The sequence below is a fragment of the Oreochromis niloticus genome, unplaced genomic scaffold, assembly GCF_001858045.2.
Source record: "Oreochromis niloticus isolate F11D_XX unplaced genomic scaffold, O_niloticus_UMD_NMBU tig00003277_pilon, whole genome shotgun sequence".
Taxonomy (NCBI): Eukaryota; Metazoa; Chordata; class Actinopteri; order Cichliformes; family Cichlidae; genus Oreochromis; species Oreochromis niloticus.
This window is the reverse complement of record NW_020327833.1, coordinates 70,601-94,308: the sequence shown is the minus strand read 5'-3', so window position 1 is coordinate 94,308 and position 23,708 is coordinate 70,601. Positions and strand designations below refer to the sequence as shown.

The following is a 23,708-nucleotide window of genomic DNA, read 5'->3' as shown; positions in this document are numbered from 1 at the left end:
TGTCTGTGTGACTGTTTTTACATCATTTGCACTAAACCTGCATTCTTTGATTTTATTTATACTTTGTGTTTTTATACTTGAATGGATGTGCAGTCTTGTGTCAAGGTGTAATTTATGCCAGATATCTTTATAGACCAGATTCATAACTTCCTGTTTTTAGTGCCTCTTTTTGAGCATTAAACATTTATTTACACACAGGCTTCAGCTGCTGCTTCATCATTGCTTAATCAAGTTTTTCTGTGTCGGGAAATATGGAAAAATCATTCCCGGTCACTTCAAAGTGGGAAAAAATAGCACTTTTTTTTTTTTTTTGCACCAAAGAAATATTACTTTGAACACGACTTACTGGCGACTACAGCCAGGAATATTTGAACAAACTCACCAGAAGATGGTGCTGAAAGACTATAATGAAAGAAAAGCCTCCCAACTACAAGGCCTTAGGTCATACTTGGAACAAGTGATCAGTGGTTATATTTAAGGTATATACTTAAAGACCTTTTCTCCTCACATATGTTTATGTGTAATTTGAGTGTCTTGTTGTTATGTACGCTTCATGCTTTAAGAAAAAGAGGGAAAACAGCAGAACCACTATTTTCTATTATAAATATCAAAAAAACATTGTGTTACAGATTCCTTCTAAGAAGAAAAAGAAATTCTGCAAACACACTTCATTGTGTTTTCTCTCATTTTGTGTTGTTCAGGATGTTCAGGTTGACAATGTATGTCAACATTAAAGCTTAAGCAAAAAAGACAGCAGGAAGAAAACGAATCATTGTGAGATTTTTTTAGTGAGGTTTAAAAAAAAACTGAAAGATTTGCTCCATGCTCTCAGCAACCGTTGGCTTCGACACTCCCAAAAAACTATCCTGAGGGAGTCAGAAAGACAGTCAAGATGCATTATTTATTTTCATGATGTTAAGTTTATCTATGCAGGAGATAGGCTGTGAGTGAAGTGAAATCTTGAAGTTATCTTAACTGTTGGAAGTGAGGGCCTGGCAGCTTCCTCTCCACAGGGACCTTCTTCTATCAGGTGGGAAGGGAGGAGATTCAACCAGGCCAAGAGCACTGGTGGCTGCATGCTTACCTTGTGAGCAACGAGTTTGCCCCAAAGAGTGTTCGCAAGTATTTAAAATGCTAAGCCTTCATGTGCTAAAAGCTTGTATGGTTTTTCAGAGATAAAAGCTTTTAAGCAGTGGTGCCAGGACCCAAATGTTATCCTGTTCCAGGGCTCTATTGCAGATGTTCTGACAATGCTGTAGGAGCTGTTGGATAAGAGTCTTTCTTTGTCTACCAACAAGCTTTATTTGGCAGCTATATCTGCTTCTCATATTGGCTTTAACGTGGTGCACATCCCTTTGTTGTGACAGGAGTTTGCAGGCTGAGACCTCTTGTTAGGCCTGGCATCTCTTCATAGGACTTGACTTTGGTGCTGGAGGCCCTTTGCGGACCTTCTTTTGAGCATGTTGAGACTGCAGATATGTAGATAGTTTAATCTTTGTGAAAGCTGCTTTTCTGTCAATGAGCACAAAACCAAGTCAAGCACTCAAATGTCAGCACTTACTCACCTGATGTCCCCACCACACAGTAAAGTAGGAGATATTAAAAATTTGAACAACAGAACCCAGGAAAACAATCCCAAAGCATTTTCTGGATTTCTTTTTTGAATAAAACAGTAAACAAAATCATTAACACGTAAAAGCACAAACTAATATCTGAAGCACAACTGGTCTGAAAGAAGAATCTTTTTGCAAACATCAGGAAGTGTGAGCCACAGAGAGAGGAGAGCTCCGAGCAGGTAGAAGCCATATAATCGCTGTAAAGACAATGGCTTTTTATTTTATTTAGTCATTTTTTATGAGATTTCTTGATTTAACAGATCTGGCAGTATTTAGGACTGGGTGTGGCTTATGAAATTTAGTCAACTTCCCCAAATAAATGTAGTTAATTGAAATAATAATTGCATGATTGAAACAGATGGCAACAGCCTTTTCACTCTGGACCAAGTAGGTTTGGATAACTTTTTTTTCCACTTAATCAATGAAATCATAACTTAAAAACTACTTTTGGTATTTTCCAGGGTTTCTTTGTGTAAGATTAAAATTTGTTTGATTATCTGAAAACTGTGTGACAAATATAGCAAAAAAAAAGAAAACGAGGAGAAAAATATTTTATCACTTAACAGCAGTGATGTGTCAGATGCTACACTTTTTAAAGTGACTTTTGGTTTATTTCTTTTCCTAAGGAAAGACATTCAGCCTGGTTATTCCTCTTTTTTAAGGCCTGAGTTGTTGAAGAAGACTTGGTAAACTCTGGTTTGGTCAAAGTTTTAAGATTAGCAGATTTGTATTTAGAAAGGTGTTCTTGTAGAAGCAAAATTGATGTCATTGTCAACTCTGTGTTGCATTTATTTATTCTGAGACCAGAGGAGACCAAAGCAGGGGTAGCAGAAGCGCTAACTGATATTACACTCATCAAATAGACAGAATCAAAACACCAAATGAAAGCTAACACTTCTGGATGTGTAAATATGCAGCTGTTGCTCACAGAAAATATTTGCCATGTGAAATGCTGATATTCAGTTGAACAGTATTTCTGTTGACCCCATCTTCCAAAAACTACATCTGTGAAACTTTAAAATGTAGATTTCTTTTTATTTGTGAAAGAAGAATAGAGAATAGAAATTTCATTTCATAAAAGTGTGTAAACTCTTCATACTTGTATTCTGTATGCATGTATTTCTGTTTGTGGCCATTTCATACAGTTTCTGTGTACTGAGGGATTTACAGTGTTAAATTTGGAAAAGAACCCAACCCAGTATGTTTATCATTCATCTTTTGACTCCTTAAGACCTTTTAATAAAAATATTTGAAATAAGTGTTTGTTTTCTTCCTTTGCATTGTTCAATCTTGTGTATTTGTGAACTCACGGAATGGAACCCGAGTCATCACCTTTAAAACATAGCAACTCAGAACACACAGTTCACTCACTGCAGCACAGCAACGTCAGAAAAGCTCAACTTAGCATCGATATATTTAAAGTCAAGCATTTTCTCAAAGTGTGATTGTGCAAATTTACCAAGAAGATGGTCTCTGAGACAATAAACAGTGTAGATCTCGTGCCCTCTGATAGAAGCTCAGGTAAGTCACCCTCTGATTTTCATCCACTGCAGACAGCTTCAAACTGAGTTTTATGTCTGTAATTTAGTGTATTTGTACATTAAAGATTTTCAAATGCAAATAATTTTATTTTAAGTATTTTTTTTATTTATTTGCAGTTAGCATCATTTTCTTGGTTTTTGTGCAGAAAAGTGCATTTTTCTTCTTTGCATTGAAAATACAACTGGTTGTTATTGGAAACGGATCAACTGTATTCTTAATTTTCTGCTGGAGTCTTTACTTTTTTACTATTTGCAGTATGATGTTATTGTGACTTTAAAGCCTGGTTGTGTAGACTAAGTTAAAGGACAAAAACACCTCTCTGTACTTTTGAGTGTTGTTATATTACAAATATAATGTCATATCTTTGTCATATAGTTAGTTTTAATGTTCACCATTTTACAAAGTGGCACTGAACATCACACAGACTTGGTTCAATGGAAATCAAACTGCATGCTGTCATCAGCTTGATAATAACTGGGATTATCTGATTTATAGAGAGCCGTGGCAGCACCACTAAAGCCACATGTAGCTTGGAAAAAAAGAGGAAAGCCAGCACTGCATCAGAGTCACCTAGAAAAAGGCTGAGGAGTGGCTGTGGACCTGCTCAGTTGGCAGTAGACACTGTGCCAGTAAAGGGTGTGAAAAGAAAGGCCAGCACCTCGAGAGAGACACCAGCTAAAAGACAGGAGAGAGGCACCAGTATCAGACAATCACATGAGGAGGACAGAACTAAGCAGCTGCCAGGAACAGAAACATCTAGACAGGCAACCAGGGAAAATGACTGTGAGCCCTCGCCAGGATGCAGCAGTCAATCAGCTCCCATTTACAACAGTGGGAACACGTCCCTCCCATTCAACAGAAACAGAGGTAAACTAAGTAAGATCAGTGGTAGATGACTATATAGGACCAAACTGTATGGTTAGGCTGTGGATTTAGGATTTAAGGTAGCTTAAGTTTGTTTTGTTGCTTTTAGGTTTGCAAATTCTTCATTGAGTTTTAAGCCTTTTTCCAGTGTCTTTCACTAATGGCAATTATAGCAACGTCATGCAAACAGCAGTCATTTTCAGAACCGGTGTGTTAGGTCAGTAAGCGGTGCTAGTATGCAGTCATTTCCTAGTTGTAATATCAGTCTCCTCCACAGTGGGACACACCAACAGTGTTGTGGAGCTGGGTTTAACTTCCAGCTCTTTAGTAGCTGATGGAAACTTTTTAATCACTTTGATACAAAATACTAAACAATGTATACGATATAATCGCCGCTCTATTTAACATCAGGAAGCCCTAACATACTGACTCAGACACAAATGTATAAAAATGGCTAAACTCCATGATGCAGCTGTGTACCGAGGAGTTGAAATATTGTGAGAGGATGTGCAATTTTCTCTTTTGTTTAAGAAATGTTTTGTTAACAATAACAGATTTAAATTTAATGAGACCTAATCACTTCAATCTCAAAAGTAGCATGTCATATTATTCCGTTTACGGTAATACCAATACAATATTAGGCAATGATAAGAAAATGAAATATCGCGATAGAATAAATGCACATGCGCAGTGCCTTTGTTTTCATACGCACATGGTGGAATTTGCATTTGCACTATTACATTTTTATATAGCTTTAATGCACATAAAAAACAGCTGCTTGTTTAAGTGAAAATAAATTGATGGGTTTTTTTGCACTAATAAAGTTGTGGAGTTGTAAAGTATTTTGTCTCGCATCAATTATATCGTCAGTTGTATCGTAATCGCAAATTTTCAAATATGTATCGTGATAAATATTTGTGGCCATATTGCCCTGCCCTACTTCTTACAGCAACAAAGTAAATACTCTGAAATGCTAATACTTGCCTTGTTGAGCTTCCTTCTACACTCTTTCCAGTTACCTGCTTCAGCTAAACAAACCAAATTGAGTATTTCTAGTAGTGAAAACATTTAGAAATGTACTATTTCCTACGTTGTGCTACGCGTGAGAAAACAACAAGATATTTGTTCCATTTATCCCACATTATCCGAAGTTAACATGCGAAAATATGTATCTCTCTCTGTCTGTGTAGCCTTCTTTGAGGCCAAATACGAAGAGCTTGAAATGCTCGGGGAAGGAGGCTTTGGTTCTGTTTATGCTGGGAGAAGAAAAACAGATAATTTACCAGTGAGTACAACTCTTAATGATATATCTCTCTTACCATTGCCTGTAATAACCAAAATACTACTGACTGGCCTGTAGGTGGTGATCAAACACATCAACAAAGATGATGTACAGCGTGAACAAGTGGTGAGTGACTTGTAGTGTTAAAGATGTTTCACCTTCTTGTTCCTTTGCTGTGGAAATCAAATGAGGAAACCACACAGAAAAACTCATCCACTCTTTCACATTTCTTCTTTTTTAGCGCTTCCGGGGGAAAACTTCTATGGTTCCACTGGAAGTTCTACTAATGGTGACAGTGGGTAGTGGACCATCTTCTGTAGGGAAATCTGCAGCCGTCTCCATACTGGACTGGTATGATCTTGCGGAAGAGGTTCTTCTTGTAATGGAGAGACCAGTCCCCTGTGTGGACCTGCTCACTTACATGAAGATCAATGGTGGGGCCCTGCAGGAGGACATTGCTAAGGTACTGAAGCTGGGTGAAGGAAGGTTGTTTTTTTTAGTTTTATGACTTTGAGGGGTATTTAGACTATTCCAGAGAAGCTGCAAAGAGTTTGTTTGTTTGATAGCTACCACACTAACAGGAATCAGGCTCTTCTTCAACTCTGTAATTGTTTCTCTTTGTGTTTCAGAACATCATGAAACAGATGGTAGATGCAGCCATACAAATGCTTCGCAACGGTGTTTTCCATCGAGACATCAAAGTGGAAAACCTACTTGTTGAAACTGGCTCCCATGAACATCGTGTTAGAGTCATTGACTTTGGCTGTGGCTGCTTGGTGCAAGAACAACCATACTCTGAATTCTCTGGTATGGCATTCGTCATCTTCTCTTGATTCATCTGTTGAATTGTGGAGTGATGATTTTTCATATTTAGTCTGACCCTGGTCCTATTTAGTCTGACCCTGGTCCTCATGCTTTCTTCCTGTCTTTGCTTTGGAGGAACCGAAGATTTTGCTCCTCCAGAGTTTTTCACAGACGGGAGATACGAGGCTGTCCCGACCACAGTCTGGCAGCTGGGAACACTGCTGTACGAAATGTTGGATGGAAAGCAACAGTTTAGCACCTCCAAGTTTCTCCGCCAGAGGGTTTCTTTCAATATTGAGATGTCCCAAGGTGAGACAATGGAAGGACAGCTGTGTTTTGGTGTTAACTGTGTAGAACAATTTCCCTACAAATTCCAAGCTATCACTGTAGTTTCCATCCTGATTGTTGTTTTCGATCCTTTCTCCTATCAGACTGCAAGCATTTTTTGCAGATGTGCTTGACACGAAGGCCAGAGAAGCGAGCTACCTTGAAACTAATTTAGGAGCACCCCTGGCTGCAGAATCCAACCAAAAACAAACCTTGTGAGACCTAACGACATGGGCCGGGGAGTGAATAAGCCTTATTCAGGGTTTGAAATCAGCTATTGTCTCCACCTGATGCCCACTAAACATTTGACATCAGATAGACCTGATGATGGTTATATTGGGTCTGTCTGTTCATGACCAATTCTGGACATTTATACGAAGCCCAAACTAGGTCCACAGTTTAGATCTAGTGTATTTATTCAGTACATGTGAGGGTTTTTTTGTGTGTTATTTTTCATTTTCCTGTTTTTCTTTATTCATTTAAATAAATTAACTCATTTGTTTCTAACCAGGTTAAAACTGTCATTCATTGTTGAAATATTAAAAACATTGAAATACACGGTAAAATGTGAAATATTACATTGAAAAAGTTTGGAATTCCTTTTAAAACGAGTACAATGTGTAGGTTCAAAAGAGCATTTCCTTTATATACGTTTCGTTTTTACAAGTATACAAGTTTTATTGTGAAGAGCTGACTATAAGGGGAAGTGAATGTGGCTATGATCAGCTGAACTCCGAAAAGTTTGTGCAATTGTCTATGTATGAACTGCTCGACAGTCTTTGTCGATGCACACATTTGGCAGTCTGTGAGAAGCTGGAGACATTTTTGCTCCAAATCCACCGTTTTTGTTTTAGCAGTAAGAGCCTGCACCATCTTGGAGATGTCTGCTGATCAATCTGTAGTCCTCCACATGTAAGTGTTTCTGTACAGAAAACATGTCCTCCACCCCCTGGAAACATTGGACTACAGGTCCTATAGAAGCAAAATAAAACAACATCTAAATTGACTCTAAGTTTGACACTGAAAAGATGTGCACACCACATTTGGAATACAAATAGCCCGAACACAGACATCCCAGCGATGTCAACACTAGACGTTCAGCAGAAGGCTGCTGAGAGGGCTGCCAGCAGATTATTTTTGCTGATGAAAAAGAGGTGAATGATGAGATGGACGACAGTTTAATGTCTCGCTTCTGCCTGATCATTATTTACACACATTCATGTCTTCCAAATATGCTAGAAATGCATCTTAATGTCAATATAAATCCAAAAAATATCAACAAAATTTAAAGATTTTTACAGGACAAACATTCATTAGTTAAAACTTTCTAATGGTGTATCTGTGTAGCGGAAATGTAACACTAACATAGCAAAGCTAACAGAATTAATATTACATTGACCCATTGTAGACAATTATTGTGCCAGCATACAATGTAAAATTGTGTGTCTCAGCAATGTACAAATGTTTTAAAGTTTAGAAAAAAGCCCAACATAACTGCCAGACATTACTCCAGCGTATGTGGTGAGCTAAGTTAGCTCCTTCTGTATTAGCAGCATGTATATGTATAAAAATAATGATAATTTAAATAAAAAAATTAATAACAGATGTAACAACAGCTAAAAAAAAAAAAAACAGTTTATAAAAATAGTTTAGTTATTGCAATAGACAAAGAGAAACCACAAGTATAGAAAAGCATCTTGAGGTGACTTTTGTTGTGATTTGGCGCTATATAAATTACACTTAATTTAATATTCTTCACTTGATTGATGCAGGGTTTCTTTTATATTATTAATACTGTTGTTTACAGCGATTGAGACAGCATATGTTTCAAAGTGGCTTCAGGCATTAGTAACGTGTCCTACTTTGTACCATATGAGTTTCTTGTCATCTCGTCACCTTATTCACAGACTATGTTAATTTGTTAATTAAAAATAAAATTAAGGTAAACACACAGTGGTCCCAGTATACTACTGCATAAAATAGAGAGGCATAATTAGGTGATGTCTACCAGCTGAGCCAAAAACCACACCCTGCCACCACAACAATTTCCTGTGTTCTAAACAGAGCAGTAATGTAAACCTCTTTTTGAACATTAAACATTCATTTACACTCAAACTGCAGGTTTTGCTTCATCATACTTCTTCTGTGTCTCCACAGCTGTCATGTCAGTGGGGGCATCCGAGGGTTTGTCTGTGAATTTTTTCTTTCCATACAGAGTGTACCAGAGGTGGGACCAAGTCATTGTTTTGCAAGTCTCAAGTAAGTCTCAAGTCTTTATCCTCAAGTCACAAGTCAAGTCTCAAGTAAAGTCAAGCAAGTCAGAGTCAAGTCGTAAGTCAAGACAGACAACTTTCAAGTCAAGTCCCAAGTCCGAAACTTTGAATTTCAAGTCCTTTCAAGTCTTTTTTTTAACCCTCTGGGGTCCCGGGTATAATTGGCCGTTCTTGACTACTTTTGATTTTACTTCTATATTTCACCTTTAAAATATGTTTTTCTTGCCTTGTTTGGTATCATTATTTTCAGCACAACCTCAAATATCTGAAATTTGAGTTATTTTTTTCATTTTGGTATACTATATTAGCACAGTTGATCTAAATTCAGACAAAAAATTCAGAATCCGTGTAGAAAAAAGTTATATTTTTTTACATGTTTAAAGAATCATTTTCATAACTTGAAATGCAAATAGAAATTGTACATTTCTAAAAATTATGCACAAGTTTTGCAAACAACAAAGTTATATGGTACTATTTACCTAAAAATGCAGCCAAGGCCTCAGGCGTTTTTTATATAACCATTTAAATCTATTTACAGAACAATCAGGTGTGCTGCATCAAATAAGAAGGCACACAAATTATTTGTGCCAGTCCAAAAAATGTAGTTTGTGTTCAGTATAAGACAGAGGAGAACACCACAGGCCTAAACCCTGCAGGTCTGACAACTGGAGGTGCAACAGTCCAGTTTTCTATGTGGAGACAGCGTTTACACTGGAATCTGCCTTTGACAGCTTTTTTAGATCAAATATGAAATTCAGCAGTCTAACCGACACACAATACAAAACAATAACTACACAACAAACTAACTATAGCCTCCAAACACGCTAAACGTCACTAATGTCTCACATATGAAAACTCTCTCTCTCTCTTTCTTTCGCTTGCCCACTTTCCATCGCGGGTGTCACTCCTAAAAACTTCCCCTTCTCCCTAAACAACCAAATGTCACATGTTGCCTTATCATTTTTTTTGATTGGCTGACATGGTAAACTCTAACACCAATAGGGAAGGGGTGTTTTTCTTTTTTCACTCGCAAGTGGAGAGCGTATGCTAGGCTGTCTGTAGAAAACGCCGTTTTTGTCTAGCATCCCTGTTGAGAATAACCTTTGCAAATAAACAACAGCTAATAATATAAGATCAAAGTATTTTATTTGATGTATTGACATAAATGACAGAAGAAAAAGGCCATGTATAGCAGGACTACTCAATTACACACTAAGGTGGGCCAGATTTTCTAACCAAAAAAAAATTTCCCAGGCTCAGACATGCAAAAGTTAAACACAACCATACACTAACTGCAAATTAAACACAGTGATTTTGAATTGTGATGTGATGGTAAAATAAATATTTGTCAGTCTAAACTGGGTTAAATCTACGGGGTTAATGATGGGGAGGAGACGGAGAGAGACTGAGTACAGCTACAGAACCCACTTTCTGAAACGGACCCTGCTCACCATTCACCAACAATTCTGAGCTAACAAGTTGCATGTTATTCTTGGATGCGCTTGCAGGACCGGATTTAAAATAGCATGACAAACATATCATACCTGTTAAAGCCAAGCAGTATCATCAACGTAGCCCGAAGAACATTTGCTAATAAGATGAAGTTAGCTAAGTCAGCTGTCTCATCGTAGCAAAAAAAAAAAAAAAAAACACCACCTACCGTTCTTTATGCAACTTCAAATGTCGGACAAAGTTGGAAGTTGTTCCATCTCCTTCTGTGATTCTCTTCTTGCATGTTTTGCATATTGCATTTCGTTTTTTGTTGACTACTTCGTAGTTTATGTACCCGAAAGAAATTACTCTTGGAAGCATTTTTGGCTCGAGCGTTTTTGTTCTTGTTTTTTTCAAATCTGGTTAATTTGATTGGCTGTGCTACAGCCCACGCTCACATACATAGGGAGTGTGGTAAGAATGAATGAATGAATAAAGTGAATTAATGGTCCGCACTTTTTTATATAATATGTATGTTAAATTTTAGATTTGGGTAAAATATCAAGTCTTTTCAAGTAAACAGGTTCAAGTCCAATTCAAGTCCCAAGTCACTGGTGTAAAAGTCCAAGTCAAGTCACAAGTCTTACAACCTTTTTTCAAGTCAAGTCTAAAGTCATAAAATTAATGACGAGTCTGACTCGAGTCCAAGTCATGTGACTCGAGTCCACACCTCTGGAGTGTACAGCAGACACTAATGTTTATGTCACTTTTTACGGAATCAAACTCAAAGTAATGTCAGTACTTCCAAGCTTTAAACGCCACATGGTTGTACTTTCTCCCACACTCTTGTTAATCAACACATCTGTTGCTGCCACGGACGTTAGTGGTGTGCGATACTGCATATTTTGGTATCGATCCGATACCAAGTAAATACGGGCCAGTATCGCCGATACCAATACCGATACTTTTCAATAAATAAGATGGATGCGTCATGAATTGCTAAATCGCAATTAATTTTCATGACCTTAAGTGTTTTTTGTGATGTTTCCTTTTTTATTATTAAATAGTTAAAACCCAGAACATAATTAGGAGAAATTATTTATTTATAATTAAATTAAAAAATGCTTTATTATTGTGGCAGGTCGTGGTCTGCGATGCCGCTGCAGGTGAGATGGACTCACCTTCACGGCATCTATAATCATGCCTCGCCGGCTTAAAACCTGTGCGCTGCTTGTGCTGTTGTTGTTTTTGATGGTGATGTGTATGGCTGGCAGCAGGAGAGCTGCAGCCGTTGAATATACTGTTACAGCAACCGTGTGATTACTGTAAGGGTGGACAGCGTGCGGCTCGGGGTGAGCCGGAGGCTGGCGCGCCAACGGACCTGCCGAGCTGGAGACGGAGGTCGAGGTGCGCAGGGGTCCTGCCACGCCTGAGGGTGGCATGCTGTCCGCTTCAGCCTCCTCCGGTTGGACACTTCCCCGTCGCTGGGCTTGGGCATGGGGCGGCGATGGTCCAGGCTGAGGCTACGTCCACACGTACCCGGGTATTTTTGAAAACGCAGATTTTTCTATGCATTTGCACCTTTCGTCCACACGTAAACGGCGTTTTCAGTCACTGAAAACGGAGATTTCTAAAAACGCCTGCCAGGGTGGATATTTTCGAAAACTCCGTTTTTGCATTTACATGTGGACGAGAAAAACGGAGAAAACGCAGCGTCAAATGTGTGCGCTTTTTTTGACGTCACACTTTGCTCCACGTTATTGTTTCGGTGAAATGAATTTCTACAATACTGTTACTGTTAATTGTCCTCTCTGCAGTGTTTAAATGCTTACATATACACACACAGTTACTGTCCCTCCACACATACGACTTGGTTCTGCTTCTATGCCCCATCTTTGTTTACTATTTCCTACCGAGGCTTCTAGACTTCTGATTGGCCAACATTTCTACACGGTTAGGAATATATCGCCACCTGTTGTTTTGGTATGTTCCTAGCAGCGTTTTCCTTCATTTCTGCGTTTATGTGTGGACGGGATTATTTTTTTAAACGAAAACGGAAAATCTCCGTTTTCAAAAATACCCGTGTACGTGTGGACGTAGCCTGATTCCCTCGCCTGCTCGCGGAGTGGGGAGTAGGTTCGGCAGGATGGCTCCCCGGCCTCAAGCGGGCGATGGGGGTATGTGGCGGGGCGTGTTCTGCGATGCCGCTGCAGGTTTAGTGGTGGTGATGTTTATGGCTGGCAGCGGGAGAGCTGCAGCCGTTGAATGTACTGTTACAGCAACCGTGTGATTATTGTAAGAATAAATGATGCTGAGAAGCATGAAAATGCCATCGGGTCTGTCGTGGTGGCGATCTCTCTCTTTTTCTTTTTTTTAAAATCTTAAGCGCACGCAAACCAGTAAGCAAATTAAAACAAATACTGTTGATAAACTATAATACAAAAATTATAATTAAAATTCTCAACAACAAAAACAACTGGTAAAAATATAACTAATATGTAAACAACTTAACAACCCCCAAAGTGTCTAAGTCACGTGAAGGGACAGCGCAACACCGAAACATAAGAGTGGTGGAGAGGCAGCAAAGTGTGCCTGCTCTTCGCTGACACCGAAAGCACAGCGATGTAAACGAGCAGAACTCAAAGTAAAGAATCGATCTCACCAGGCTAGTATCTAGTATCGAACCGATACCGATGCCAACTTGGTATCGATACTATCGATATTTGGATCGAGCCGCCCACCACTAATGGACGTCACATGCTCTTAAGTTGGGCAAACACTGTGCGATTTTTTCAGTCACGTTATTCAGCTCCTGCTCAAACTGTATGTATGACTCACAGGGGTTAGAATTTCATAGGTCACGATGCAGGGTCTCACACTATACAGCCCAATGGTCTGATGCGACCTGAGTGCTCACACCGTGCGTCCATAACATAAAGCTTATAACACAAAATCTGTCTCTCGCTCTAGCCGCTGATAAAGTGCTCTGCAGTTTTCTAAGTCTCCATCACTCTCTGTTTAAATCCCATTTGTTATTTTTAACCCAGGCCAGTCACTCAAAAGGAACAAAAGCAACTTTGCGCCCAGGAAACAAACTACATTTTCTTTTCTTGTGCACAGTATTGCGCTGACATTGCATTATATCAAGCTGCAGCTGCCCACGTTAAACTGTGACTATCACCAGGTAACGTAGGCGTGTTTCCTGAATCAGCAGCAGCTGTTAAACAGCTAACAGGCGAGCAGGATGTATGTAGGTTAACTGAGGGTCCGCCGATGGTGTCATGAGGAAAATGTTGGCTTGTTATTTATAGAAACACGGAGACATGAGACAAGGACGATTTTTAATTAAAATTATTTCATTGTTGTCTGAAGATAATACTGATGCATGTATGCATTTGTATGAGCTGGACAGGATGGAGACCTTTTTGCTGAAGTCTTTAATCTTGTTAAACTGCATGATGACACACTGATAGAAGGAGACAACCGTTAGGTGAAAAATAAAAATCTGCGATTGCAACATCTGGAACATGGAGAGTGGAATATGTAAACAAATCTAACCGGTTAACGTAAAAAACAGTTAACCTGGAACACCGGGGCTGTGAGCTTGGTACACTCTGTCAGCTGACTGTTAGCAAAGCTAGCGACATCGCAGAAAACATCGTAGCACTTTTGCAAACATGTTCTATGTTGACAGCCTGACCAGACGTGAAGATTACGCCACTATATTCGCGGCTAAAATATTATTAAAAGTGTAGTTGGTGACAGAAAAACGGGGCATTCACGTCACTCATGGCTTTGCTTATGTTGAATTAGCTGTTCAACAGAGCAACAAGGTATATTGATATACATGTGAAACACTTAACCCTGCCTTTTTTGGAAAGGAGGATTCACAAATAACTGAATTCACTGTGGACTATTAAATCAAGCTCAACAAAAAGATAGTCATTTGTGATGAGTGACGGGGAAATGGCAAACAGTTTGGCACGTTCTTGTACAAGAACATGATGAGTTGTTCATAGAATTTCTCATCAGAGGTGGTTTTGTCTCTGAACTCATGAAGGGGAAACAATAACACATTTTTTTGACATTGTGTATCAACAATTTAAAAATTTTTTTTTATTGCATTAGTTTGGTGTCTTAGTAATGAAATTGTGAGATATTATAAGAGCTTAAGCAGAAATCGTACAAGACAACATATCATGTAAATGCCGAAAGGTATCAACTAAGTAAATGAAATCCTGTGTTGACAGCTCTGCACCAACAATCTCCAGGTGCAACTTAAAACAATGAGGCGAATAAGTAAAAGGTACAGTCATGCTTCTCAAATTACAAAAGAAATGAAAATGTCTTTCCTCTTTGTTAACTAAACTCCTCATTGATGCAGTTGTTGATATAACTAAGCATTTTTATTACTTTGCATCCATGTGCTAATCTTGATGTTATTTGAATGGATGCTAGATGCAATATGATATAGTCTGTCACTCTATAACATAGATCTCATATTGCTTCACTATAACTTCTACACATATTAGGGGAGGTGTCATAATAGTTTTTATCTAAAATGTAAATGTGCTTGCTGAATAAGTACAATCAGCCTCCCATTTATGACTAGGTTGTGCATCTAAAAAGCTAAACTTTTTTAAAATACTAAATTAATGACCTCACTCACATATACTACGGCATAACTGCTTTTTTCCTTAGATTTCAAATGTCTTCTCTTTTATTCAACTCAAGATGAACTTTTACAAGCTCTGTAGAAGTACTAAGAGATGAATGAGTTGTAGTTCACCTCTATTAATATCACTGCAATAAAGAGCAAAGAACATCTGGCAGAGCCGGACTAGAGTAACCACGGATGTTTGTGCTCAATGGAAGATGAGAGGCAAGTGTATAGATACAACATAAGCTTAAAGACACGACAAATACCTCGTACATCATTCTTCTTATTATTATACTATTATTATTGTTATTGTTATCATTATTATTAATACGTTACGTATGAATGCTGAAATTCAACTTTTGAAAAATAAAATGTGTTATTTTATAATCTTATCTAATTTCTACAAGTCCATAGCAGTTCTTCTGTTATTTTCTTAATATTCCTTTGATAAAACCTTGGCAAATCATTCAAATAGGATAAATATTGATAAGTATGACCTGCTTCCCCATTATACACTGAGACGTTGTGGTAAAGTGGATCAAGTGAGTATTAAAAGCAGAACGGAAACTTGACATCACTTGTCCATAGAGGAAATAAAAGCACCCACACACACACATTTGTTATTTTTTTTTTAGATGTGGAAATAAGACGAAGAGATGGCTGTTTGGCAGTGGCTTTTGTTTTTCATATGCATTTGTGTCAAAGGTATGATACATTTAGTACAATGTGTATAAATAGAGGTAATGTTTACTTACTTATTTGCCAGTTACAGAACTGAAGAGTCAGTTTTGTGTCTTATAATGCATCTTTTGTTGTCCAGGCGGTTTTTAGGGGAATCAGCATTTTGTTTCATACATTTAAGATTCCTGTCTCTCATTGATCAACCTGTTTCTGTGCTTCATTTCTTCACACTTTGGTGTGCATTTTATTACAGTTACTCAAACAGAAGCGTCATCTTGGACTATTGATGTCCCATCCTCAGTAAAAGGTCTCCTTGGCTCATGTGTGGTGATCCCTTGCTCTTATAACTACCCAAATGCAAAGGTCCAAACATTCACAGGGATTTGGACCAATGATGGGAATCAAGTCATCTATCATCCAACTGAGTCTAAAATGCTGGAGCAATATAGGAGACGAACAAAACTTCTTGGAGACATCAGCAAGAGTAACTGTTCTCTGATGATTGAAAATCTTCAACAAAACGATGGAGGGCCTTTTCACTTCAGGATTGAACTTGGAGGCTACAACAGTTTTTCCTACTTAAATAAGAAAGTCTCCATTTTAATGATTCGTAAGTAAAATGTTAATTAATATTGCCAATAATAAAATCGCATTTTCCAAGCTTAGTATTGTCTCTGTTTGTTCAGTGTTGTTGCTAGTTTTCTGGTCTGACCTGATTCATTTGTACTAATAACAGATACGCTTTTGCTTTGTTACCTAACTCATTCAAACCTAAGCTCTGACAATGCATTTATGAACCAGCAAGTCAACCGATAACAGCACTTTATTATCAATATTATCCAGCAGTGTCTGTGGCTTTTTTCCTCACATTTTGTGAGGATGTAACTAATTACTTAGAACCTTGAAAGACGGGCTTTGTGGTTAATACAAACTGATTTGGTTTAGAGGGGTTTTTTTCTTTAATATTTCTGTTTTCATGTTCCTCATTTGTGCTATTAAATCAGGCTAATTCATTTTATCTTTCAGTATATGAGTTTATGTGTGATGTTGCATCCAATTCTTTTTTTCCCTACATTCTAAAGCTTGAAATCAGACTGAAAGTACATCTTGCATCGGTTTGGAAACATGCAGACATGGAAAGATTAAATCATTCCAAATGAAGCCACCACTCTTTTCCTGTTATATTTTCTAACCACAGCTGATTCTTTTTTCATGAACAGCAACTCAAACAAAACAGGAAATATCTTTCTTCCTATTCTTTCCCCCCATACTTCCTTGTAATATGTGTTAGTAATATATCTGTGTTATGTATTAATAACCTCACTAGACTCTGCTGGTGATTTTCAACATTTTTTTCATGTTTGACATATTTTCTGCATTATAAGGTGCACTTAAAATCCTTTAATTTTCTCAAAAATCGAGAGTGCACCTTATAATCCGGTGTGGCTTATGTGTGAATTCTGGTTGTGGTTACTGACCTCGAACCGATTTTATGTGGTACGCTCAAAAATCTGTCAAAAAGTGTTTTAGTACAAAGCTTGATACGCTTGATGGACTGTCAGAGAATTACGGCTACTGTAGTCAGGAGCCTCGCGGAGTAATCTGGGTCCAAACTCTGCTTCAGGTCCCAAAGTCAAACGAACACTGCGGCATCACTGAGAGTTAAAAACTGAGTTAAAGAATTGTTTCATCTTTAATAAAATGATCTGCGTTGCTGCTTTACCAGGTGTAACAATTAAGTTTAACATCCAGGCATCCATGAAAACAGAATTTATGAAATGTAAGGAGTCAGAATTTAGCAGGAAGTTAGCTCACTAGTTTCCACCTCAACATGATATAGCATGTTCTGACTGAGAGATTTCTGAAAAAATTAAATCGTACAGCTCTGCTATCACTTCCAACATAAACGAAGACAGAAAACTGAGTAGCGGTGACTTTTGTAGGGTTACTGAAGTTGGATTAGCTGGTACGTAATGATTTGCTACATAATCGCTAGCGGCACAGCTATGTTAGCATAACATAAACACAGTGAAGCTGGAGGATGAACGCAAAATTTTTTCCACTCATTAATGGGAGGGTTCCCGATGGTTAGGGACAAATGCAATCGCAACGCAGGATGCTGTAAACGGACCACACTTCAGTCAGGAGAACAACTGAGATAATCCATCCACAATATGAGGTTAGTCATTAATATACTGCAACAACATGGGAATAGAGCAGAGCGAGAGAATTCAACATTAATGAATCAATGGTACGGAAGTGGAGGAACCAAGAAGAATGAGTTGAGTAAGGTTTGACTTATCTGACTGTTTTGTTTCGCTTAATGCGTCTTATGTATGAAAACAGACCCGTTCATCGACAGTGCATCTTATAATCCGGTCCATATTATGGTCCGAAAAATACAGTATCAACAAATTTCATTAATATAAGGAAGGCAAGTTCATAAGTCAAAGCTTTATAAAATACAGAGTACATTAAGTGTTTTCACAGAAAACTTGATTATTCATGATCTTTCTTGTTAACACAGGTGAACCAAATGCCATTGATTTTTCTGCGCATGAGGACATAAAGGAGGGTCAACCTGTGTCTGCATCCTGCTCTGTGTTTCACTCCTGCCCCACATATCCACCAGCTTTTCACTGGAGTCACTCTGGAGAGCAGCATTTTCAAGCACAAAAGCTTCATGATGGCCAGTGGAAGGCAACATCAATTTTAACGTTTCGCTCAAACCGCACTGATCACAACAAACTGTTACAATGCAGAGTTACATACCATGGAGGAAAGCACCAAGAAACATCCAAGACCCTTAAAGTAAAATGTAAGTGTGCATTTCTAAATATATGTTGATGATAAAAGACAAATTCCTCAAGCATTTTAAAACTAAAAATTGTGGAGTATTTTTTGATGCATCATTTACATGTTTAAACAGACAAAAGAAAGCCCAAATTAACAGAAAGGGGATTATATGTAAAACAGAAGCTAAGAGGGAAATCACATTGCTCACACTCTCATTACACATACATGTAGGACCTTGGGGGTGGGCACGCTACACGGAATCCAAATTACCATCAGGGTGTACACCTCACCCCTGGCGTCGTTGCCCACCTCTCAATTTTAAATACACGTAGACATTGAGGGCTAGCAGGAGGGGCTATGCGCTTACCTGCTGCTCTCTGGCAGGTAGCTCCATGCCCTCCTGGGTTTTAAATGCACCTTAGAACACACATACATCAACACTACATATGAGCGTGTGGAGGGAGGTTTGGAGTCTTCTCACACCCCCGTTCTCTGCGGCCTGCTGGAGCGGGGGGGCTAGGAGGAGGAGTTGCCCGTCCGACTGGGGTCTGGAATGTGGGGCCTCCCTGCTGCTGCGTAGTCGGGGCGGTCTGCTTCTCCCCACCGCAGGGAAAAGGGTAACACCACCTGGGTCTGGGTGCAGCTTCCCCCTCCAGGGGCAAGGGTACCTAGACCCGGTTCTTAGAGTACGCTTGGGGAGTGTGATTGTGTGTACAGCGTCTCTTTATGTCTGTCTTCACGTTGGGTGAGTGTGGAGTAATTGCTTATGAGAGCATGAGGGTGGGAATGGATGTTTGTATCTGTGTGTGCCTGTTTGTCTGTGTCTATATGTCAGGTTGGGTATCAGACGCCACCTCTCTGGGGACATCTCAGGCCCTCCAAGGTTTGGAGGCCTATCTCCCCCCACCACTTCCCCTGCCGGTGGCGGACGCCCTCAGACATCGGTGCGTTGGTGGTTCTTTGTGTCCGGGGATGGGCGCCCAGGCACACACCGGCTCACTCCTTGGCGGCTGCTTATCGGGGCCTGGAGCCTGGGGCTCGCTCGGGCCACTTCGGGGGTGGGGTGTCCTCGGCCTCTCGGCCCGGAGCTTGGTCACTCAGGCACAGCTGGCTGCCGGCGGAGCTCACGGGCACGTCACTGCAACCCCGCCCGGCTGCTGAGTGACCCCTCATCTGGGACTCTCCTCAGCTCTTTCTGGGATAGTGGCGCGGCTGCCCCTCTGTTGGTCTTCCTTGGTCTCTTGTGTTCTGGGGGCCTCTGGATGTCTGGAGTTTTGATCTCCTCCATACCTGCTTCATGCCCTGGAGGACGGGGCAGTGGCTCCCCACACCCTCTAGCAGATCATTACATGAAGGAACCTTTTAAAAAAAACAAGCGCGTCCATGCTCACAGGTGTACACACGGGTGATCACACACACAAACTACACCCTTTTTGGCTCCTACCTCAAAGCACACTGTGTGCTGTCGATCTTACGTGCTGCACCATAATGTTTAATATTTAGTATTTACTGTCATATTCCCATATATCATTGTGATGTTGTTTATTCTATTACTCTCGTTTTCTTCTGCTTGTTTTCTTTTTTCTTTCTCAACAGGTGATCCAGGTGATCGATATATGTATTTTTTGTCTGCTTATTCTGTTGGTTTTTGTTTTTTGCCCTTTTTCCCCGTCCCTCTTCTCAGCTGTTTTTCTTTCCCTCTTTCTTTCTCCCCTTTCTTTCCTCCAGTCAAGTCTGTCCCGTATTCAGCAAGTGAAAATAAAATAAACAATAAAAGGTGAATCAAATGGGCCATTACGGCAAGGCTGGGATGGTCAATTTGGTAAAGTAAATCCGTTGGGCATCTGTCTTCGCCTCTAGACAATAATTCTGATGGCAAAAGAGCCAAACGGGACAGGCAAAAAAAACAAAAAAAACATTTTAAAAACTAAAAATTGTGGAGTATTTTTTGATGTATCATTTACATGTTTAAACAGACAAAAAAGCCCAAATTAACAGAAAGGGGATTATATGTAAAACAGAAGCTAAGAGGGAAATCTGGTCAAATGTTCCAGCGTGATTGGTGACGTAATACATTTCATTTCAGCAGTGAATGTGAAGTTGTGTTACCATTTAAAAAAAAAAATTATTACAGTCTAATTTTTGCAGCTTCTGCATCTCGCTTCAGTCAGAGTCACAGGATTCACAGTCATCATGACTCATATAGATTACAACCACAGTCAGCAATAAGATGTCTGGTATTTTCACTGGATGGGCATGTGACAGAAAGAAGAGCAAATTCCGTCTGTGTCTGCGTTTATCAGTTATGACTTTATAATCATTAAATTGACTACTAATTTTTTTTAAATTCGTATTTTCATTCTTCTTTTCTTTAGCGTTTCTTAGTCAATAGTGATGTTAGTCTAGCAGTCTATCTGGTCTCCATTGACTGAAATATATCAAATATTAGATGGACTACTTTGATATTTTGTCAGTTCATGGTAGGGTTGGGCGATATGTAAAAATTTTCCAACCGACAATCGTTAGTCCAATAATCGACGATGCATTCGCACATGGGCAGACTTTTTGATGGGCGGAGCAATGTAATCATGCACGGACTGATTTGCGCGTTTACAACACAGACGAAGTTGAAACATGAACGAAGTAATTTCCCCAAAAATTTAGAGCTGGCAGCGATAATGCAGCGTTAACGTGGTCATCACGATTAACGAGGTTAAAATTTTTAACACGCTCAACCCATCTGGAGCGCAGAATGAACTAACTTTGGACAAACTGCCCAAAATGCGTTGTCAGATCATTTCAGGGATTTTGACTCAGTCTGCGCTCCAGATGGGTTAATTGTTAATCGCGTTTGTCGTGACGCTGACAGCAGAAAAAAAAATATAAAGGCTTTAAACCACATGAAGGAGGTAAACCTAAGTGTGTAACCAAAGTGATTAAATGTAACCAAAGCGGTGTGCCGCTTGTGCGGACGTATAGTGGTAGCAAAGTACTTAAACATGACTAACTTGCATGACCATGTACGTGTCCACCATCCGGCTGAGTATGCTAGGCTATCACCAGCTTCTGCAACTCCATCAACAAGCCTTTCAGCGCTCTCTGAGGAGGGTGCATTTGCTTGCAGATGAAAGAGGGTGCTGTTAAAAAAGTGCTGTTTTTTTCTGTTGACTGCTTCTATTAGCTCCATCATTATTAGCAAACGTAGTCAATGGCAAATAAATAAATTGCCTATCGCCGATGGGCTCAGCCTATCGTCCATAGTCGATATATTTGTCCAATCAGCCAACCCTAGTTTATGGTTCCTATGAGGTGTGAAGAATATATAATAGAGAATCTTGCTGACTTTGGCGACTGCTTGAACATTTCCTCTTGTACTACCATTGTGTCAAAATCCTTAATGAAACTCAGCTTTTACCTCACTGTGTAATGATACAAAATGCTGCAAAGTAAGGATTAAATGTTTCTATGCAGATGCTCCAGTGAATGTGAAGGTTGAGTACCAGTCAGATGTGAATGAGGGAGAAACTGCACACCTGAAGTGCTCCAGTGATGCAAACCCTGTCAGCAGCTATGAGTGGCACAGTGAAACTGGAGCTCTGCTGAATAAGGGACAAACCTACACAATGTCAAATGTGTCCAGACACTCAGAGGCCGTGTACTGCACTGCTGTCAATGAAGAAGGACGAGTCAGATCAAGCACCGTGAAGCTCAATGTGTTATGTAAGTAAATAATAGAACAAATATAACAACAAAAGATGAATTCATGGATATATGTTTCTAATTATATTTGCTGTTGTTACAGATGGCCCTGTCATTGAGACTTACTCTAAGTGTTCCTCATATAACGGCATAGTAAAGTGTGATTGCATCGTACAGTCCAAGCCTCCCAGCATGGTCCATTTTGTTCTTGGTGACAGAGTTGTGCAAAGCACCACAGTAGAGACAGCTGGCTCTGTTACTACTGGGACTCTGCAGACAGACTTTGGGTCCTTTAAGTTTGTTCACTGCCTGGCAAACAACACGCTGGGAAATGCTAACCTCACACTCTCTTTACCTGTTAATGGTAAGTAAAAATGTTAAGAATAGAACATAAATTCTTTTTGTTCAACATTTATATGACAAAAAACACAGTATGTTTTTCTTTTTGAACAGACAACATGCAATATATCTTTATTGCCTCTGGAACAGGCGTCATTTTGCTCATTATTTTGATAGCCACTGCTGTTGGAGTTAAAAAATGGTGAGTTATTAAACAAATTATGTAATATCATTAAAGGTAATGCCAAAAAACTCAAACAAAAACACCCAAACATATTTCTGCTAGCACGCGGAGATCAGGAGAGACACCACCATCTGACCTGAGCACAATGAAGTCAGAGAGACCTGTAGCGATCCCTCATTATGCCCCAGCAAAAAGGTATAAATTCTTCACCTCAATTAGCAAACAAACAAAACTTTTGATTAAATGTAACTGAAGGAGCGACTGAACTTAATTTTCATGTAGATAAGAGAAAAAACCTTGTATGCTTTTTTTATTGTTTCTGCAGGAAAGAGAACTATGAGGATGCCCATTACACCAATTATCATGTATATGGCAACGTAGGGGTGAGTTGGGTTTTCTTCATTTGTTATGTGCCTGCATCAAACAATGGAGTGAATTAAACTTATTTTTCTATGCAGACTGACTTGGATGAATCAGTATATGCCAATGTGTAACATCTGTGAAAGACCAGCTGCAGTCCATGTTTGTGTCTTCAGATGGAAGTCAAGGAAAATGTTAAAAAAAAAATCCGTATGCTATTTTCATCTTATATCACATATGTTATTCCAGTTGTTCATTAAGTGTTTTATCATCAGTCTCCTCCCAAAGTAAAGGGAGTATGTAGTTGATTCTGTCTGTCTGTCTGTCTCATCTCCACTCTAGCTTCCAGTTTTAAATATACTATTTGCAAATATGTGTGATGGTAGATACCAATAAAAGCACAAGCTGATTTCATTTTTGTGAAAATGGGGTCAAGGTCAAACAAAATCGGTTCCCCATCTAATGAACATTTCTGGACAGCCATCATTCACCAACTCTGTACCAGAGAGCCTCTTCTATGCTTTTCTCACCAACCAGCTGGATTATGGTAATGAGATCCAGGATTTTCAGCAAAGACCTGGACATGCTGTCGTATGTCCAGAACTTTGCCAGGCTGCTGACATGCACTTAGATCTGGCAACATATCATCCCCATGCTCATAAATCTCCACTGTCATACAGTGCCACAGTGTCACATGATCCAGTGACTGAATTCACTGTGGACAATTTAATCAACACAAAAGCTCCACAAGAAGAAACTCATTGTGATGAGTGAAACCCTTACAGGGTTAGTGCAAGTACTGTATGTAAGTAAAGGCATTTTGCTCTCTCAGCTTGTGAAGAGGAGACAT

The 23,708-nt window shown here is 39.3% G+C and overlaps 2 protein-coding genes across 2 annotated transcripts; both read left to right on the top strand.

The window, feature by feature from the left end:
* The first annotated feature begins 3,004 nt into the window (after positions 1-3,004).
* Positions 3,005-6,797, top strand: LOC109194492 (serine/threonine-protein kinase pim-2-like). Its single transcript, XM_019356163.2, has 8 exons — positions 3,005-3,137; positions 3,654-4,025; positions 5,213-5,307; positions 5,383-5,430; positions 5,546-5,767; positions 5,934-6,111; positions 6,244-6,417; positions 6,540-6,797. Exons 1-8 carry the CDS (start codon positions 3,083-3,085, stop codon positions 6,608-6,610), a joined length of 1,215 nt encoding a protein of 404 aa, XP_019211708.1. The 5' UTR covers positions 3,005-3,082; the 3' UTR covers positions 6,611-6,797.
* An 8,836-nt stretch (positions 6,798-15,633) lies between these two features.
* On the top strand, positions 15,634-23,708 carry LOC109200579 (myelin-associated glycoprotein). Its single transcript, XM_019356166.2, has 8 exons — positions 15,634-16,090; positions 18,008-18,298; positions 21,748-21,996; positions 22,079-22,339; positions 22,429-22,516; positions 22,601-22,693; positions 22,824-22,881; positions 22,957-23,708. The coding sequence occupies exons 1-8, from the start codon at positions 15,913-15,915 to the stop codon at positions 22,990-22,992; spliced, it is 1,254 nt and encodes a 417-aa protein (XP_019211711.1). The 5' UTR covers positions 15,634-15,912; the 3' UTR covers positions 22,993-23,708.

Bases quoted from the DNA above. Each gene is read 5' to 3' on its own strand.
- LOC109200579 (XM_019356166.2), top strand. From the start codon at position 15,913: ATGCTGGAGCAATATAGGAGACGAACAAAACTTCTTGGAGACATCAGC. The intron at 21,997-22,078 runs GTAAGTAAATAA...CTGTTGTTACAG, and splicing joins CGTGAAGCTCAATGTGTTAT to ATGGCCCTGTCATTGAGACT. The intron at 22,882-22,956 runs GTGAGTTGGGTT...TTTTCTATGCAG, and splicing joins ATGTATATGGCAACGTAGGG to ACTGACTTGGATGAATCAGT.
- LOC109194492 (XM_019356163.2), top strand. From the start codon at position 3,083: ATGGTCTCTGAGACAATAAACAGTGTAGATCTCGTGCCCTCTGATAGA. The intron at 3,138-3,653 runs GTAAGTCACCCT...TCTGATTTATAG, and splicing joins GCCCTCTGATAGAAGCTCAG to AGAGCCGTGGCAGCACCACT. The intron at 6,418-6,539 runs GTGAGACAATGG...TTCTCCTATCAG, and splicing joins CAATATTGAGATGTCCCAAG to ACTGCAAGCATTTTTTGCAG.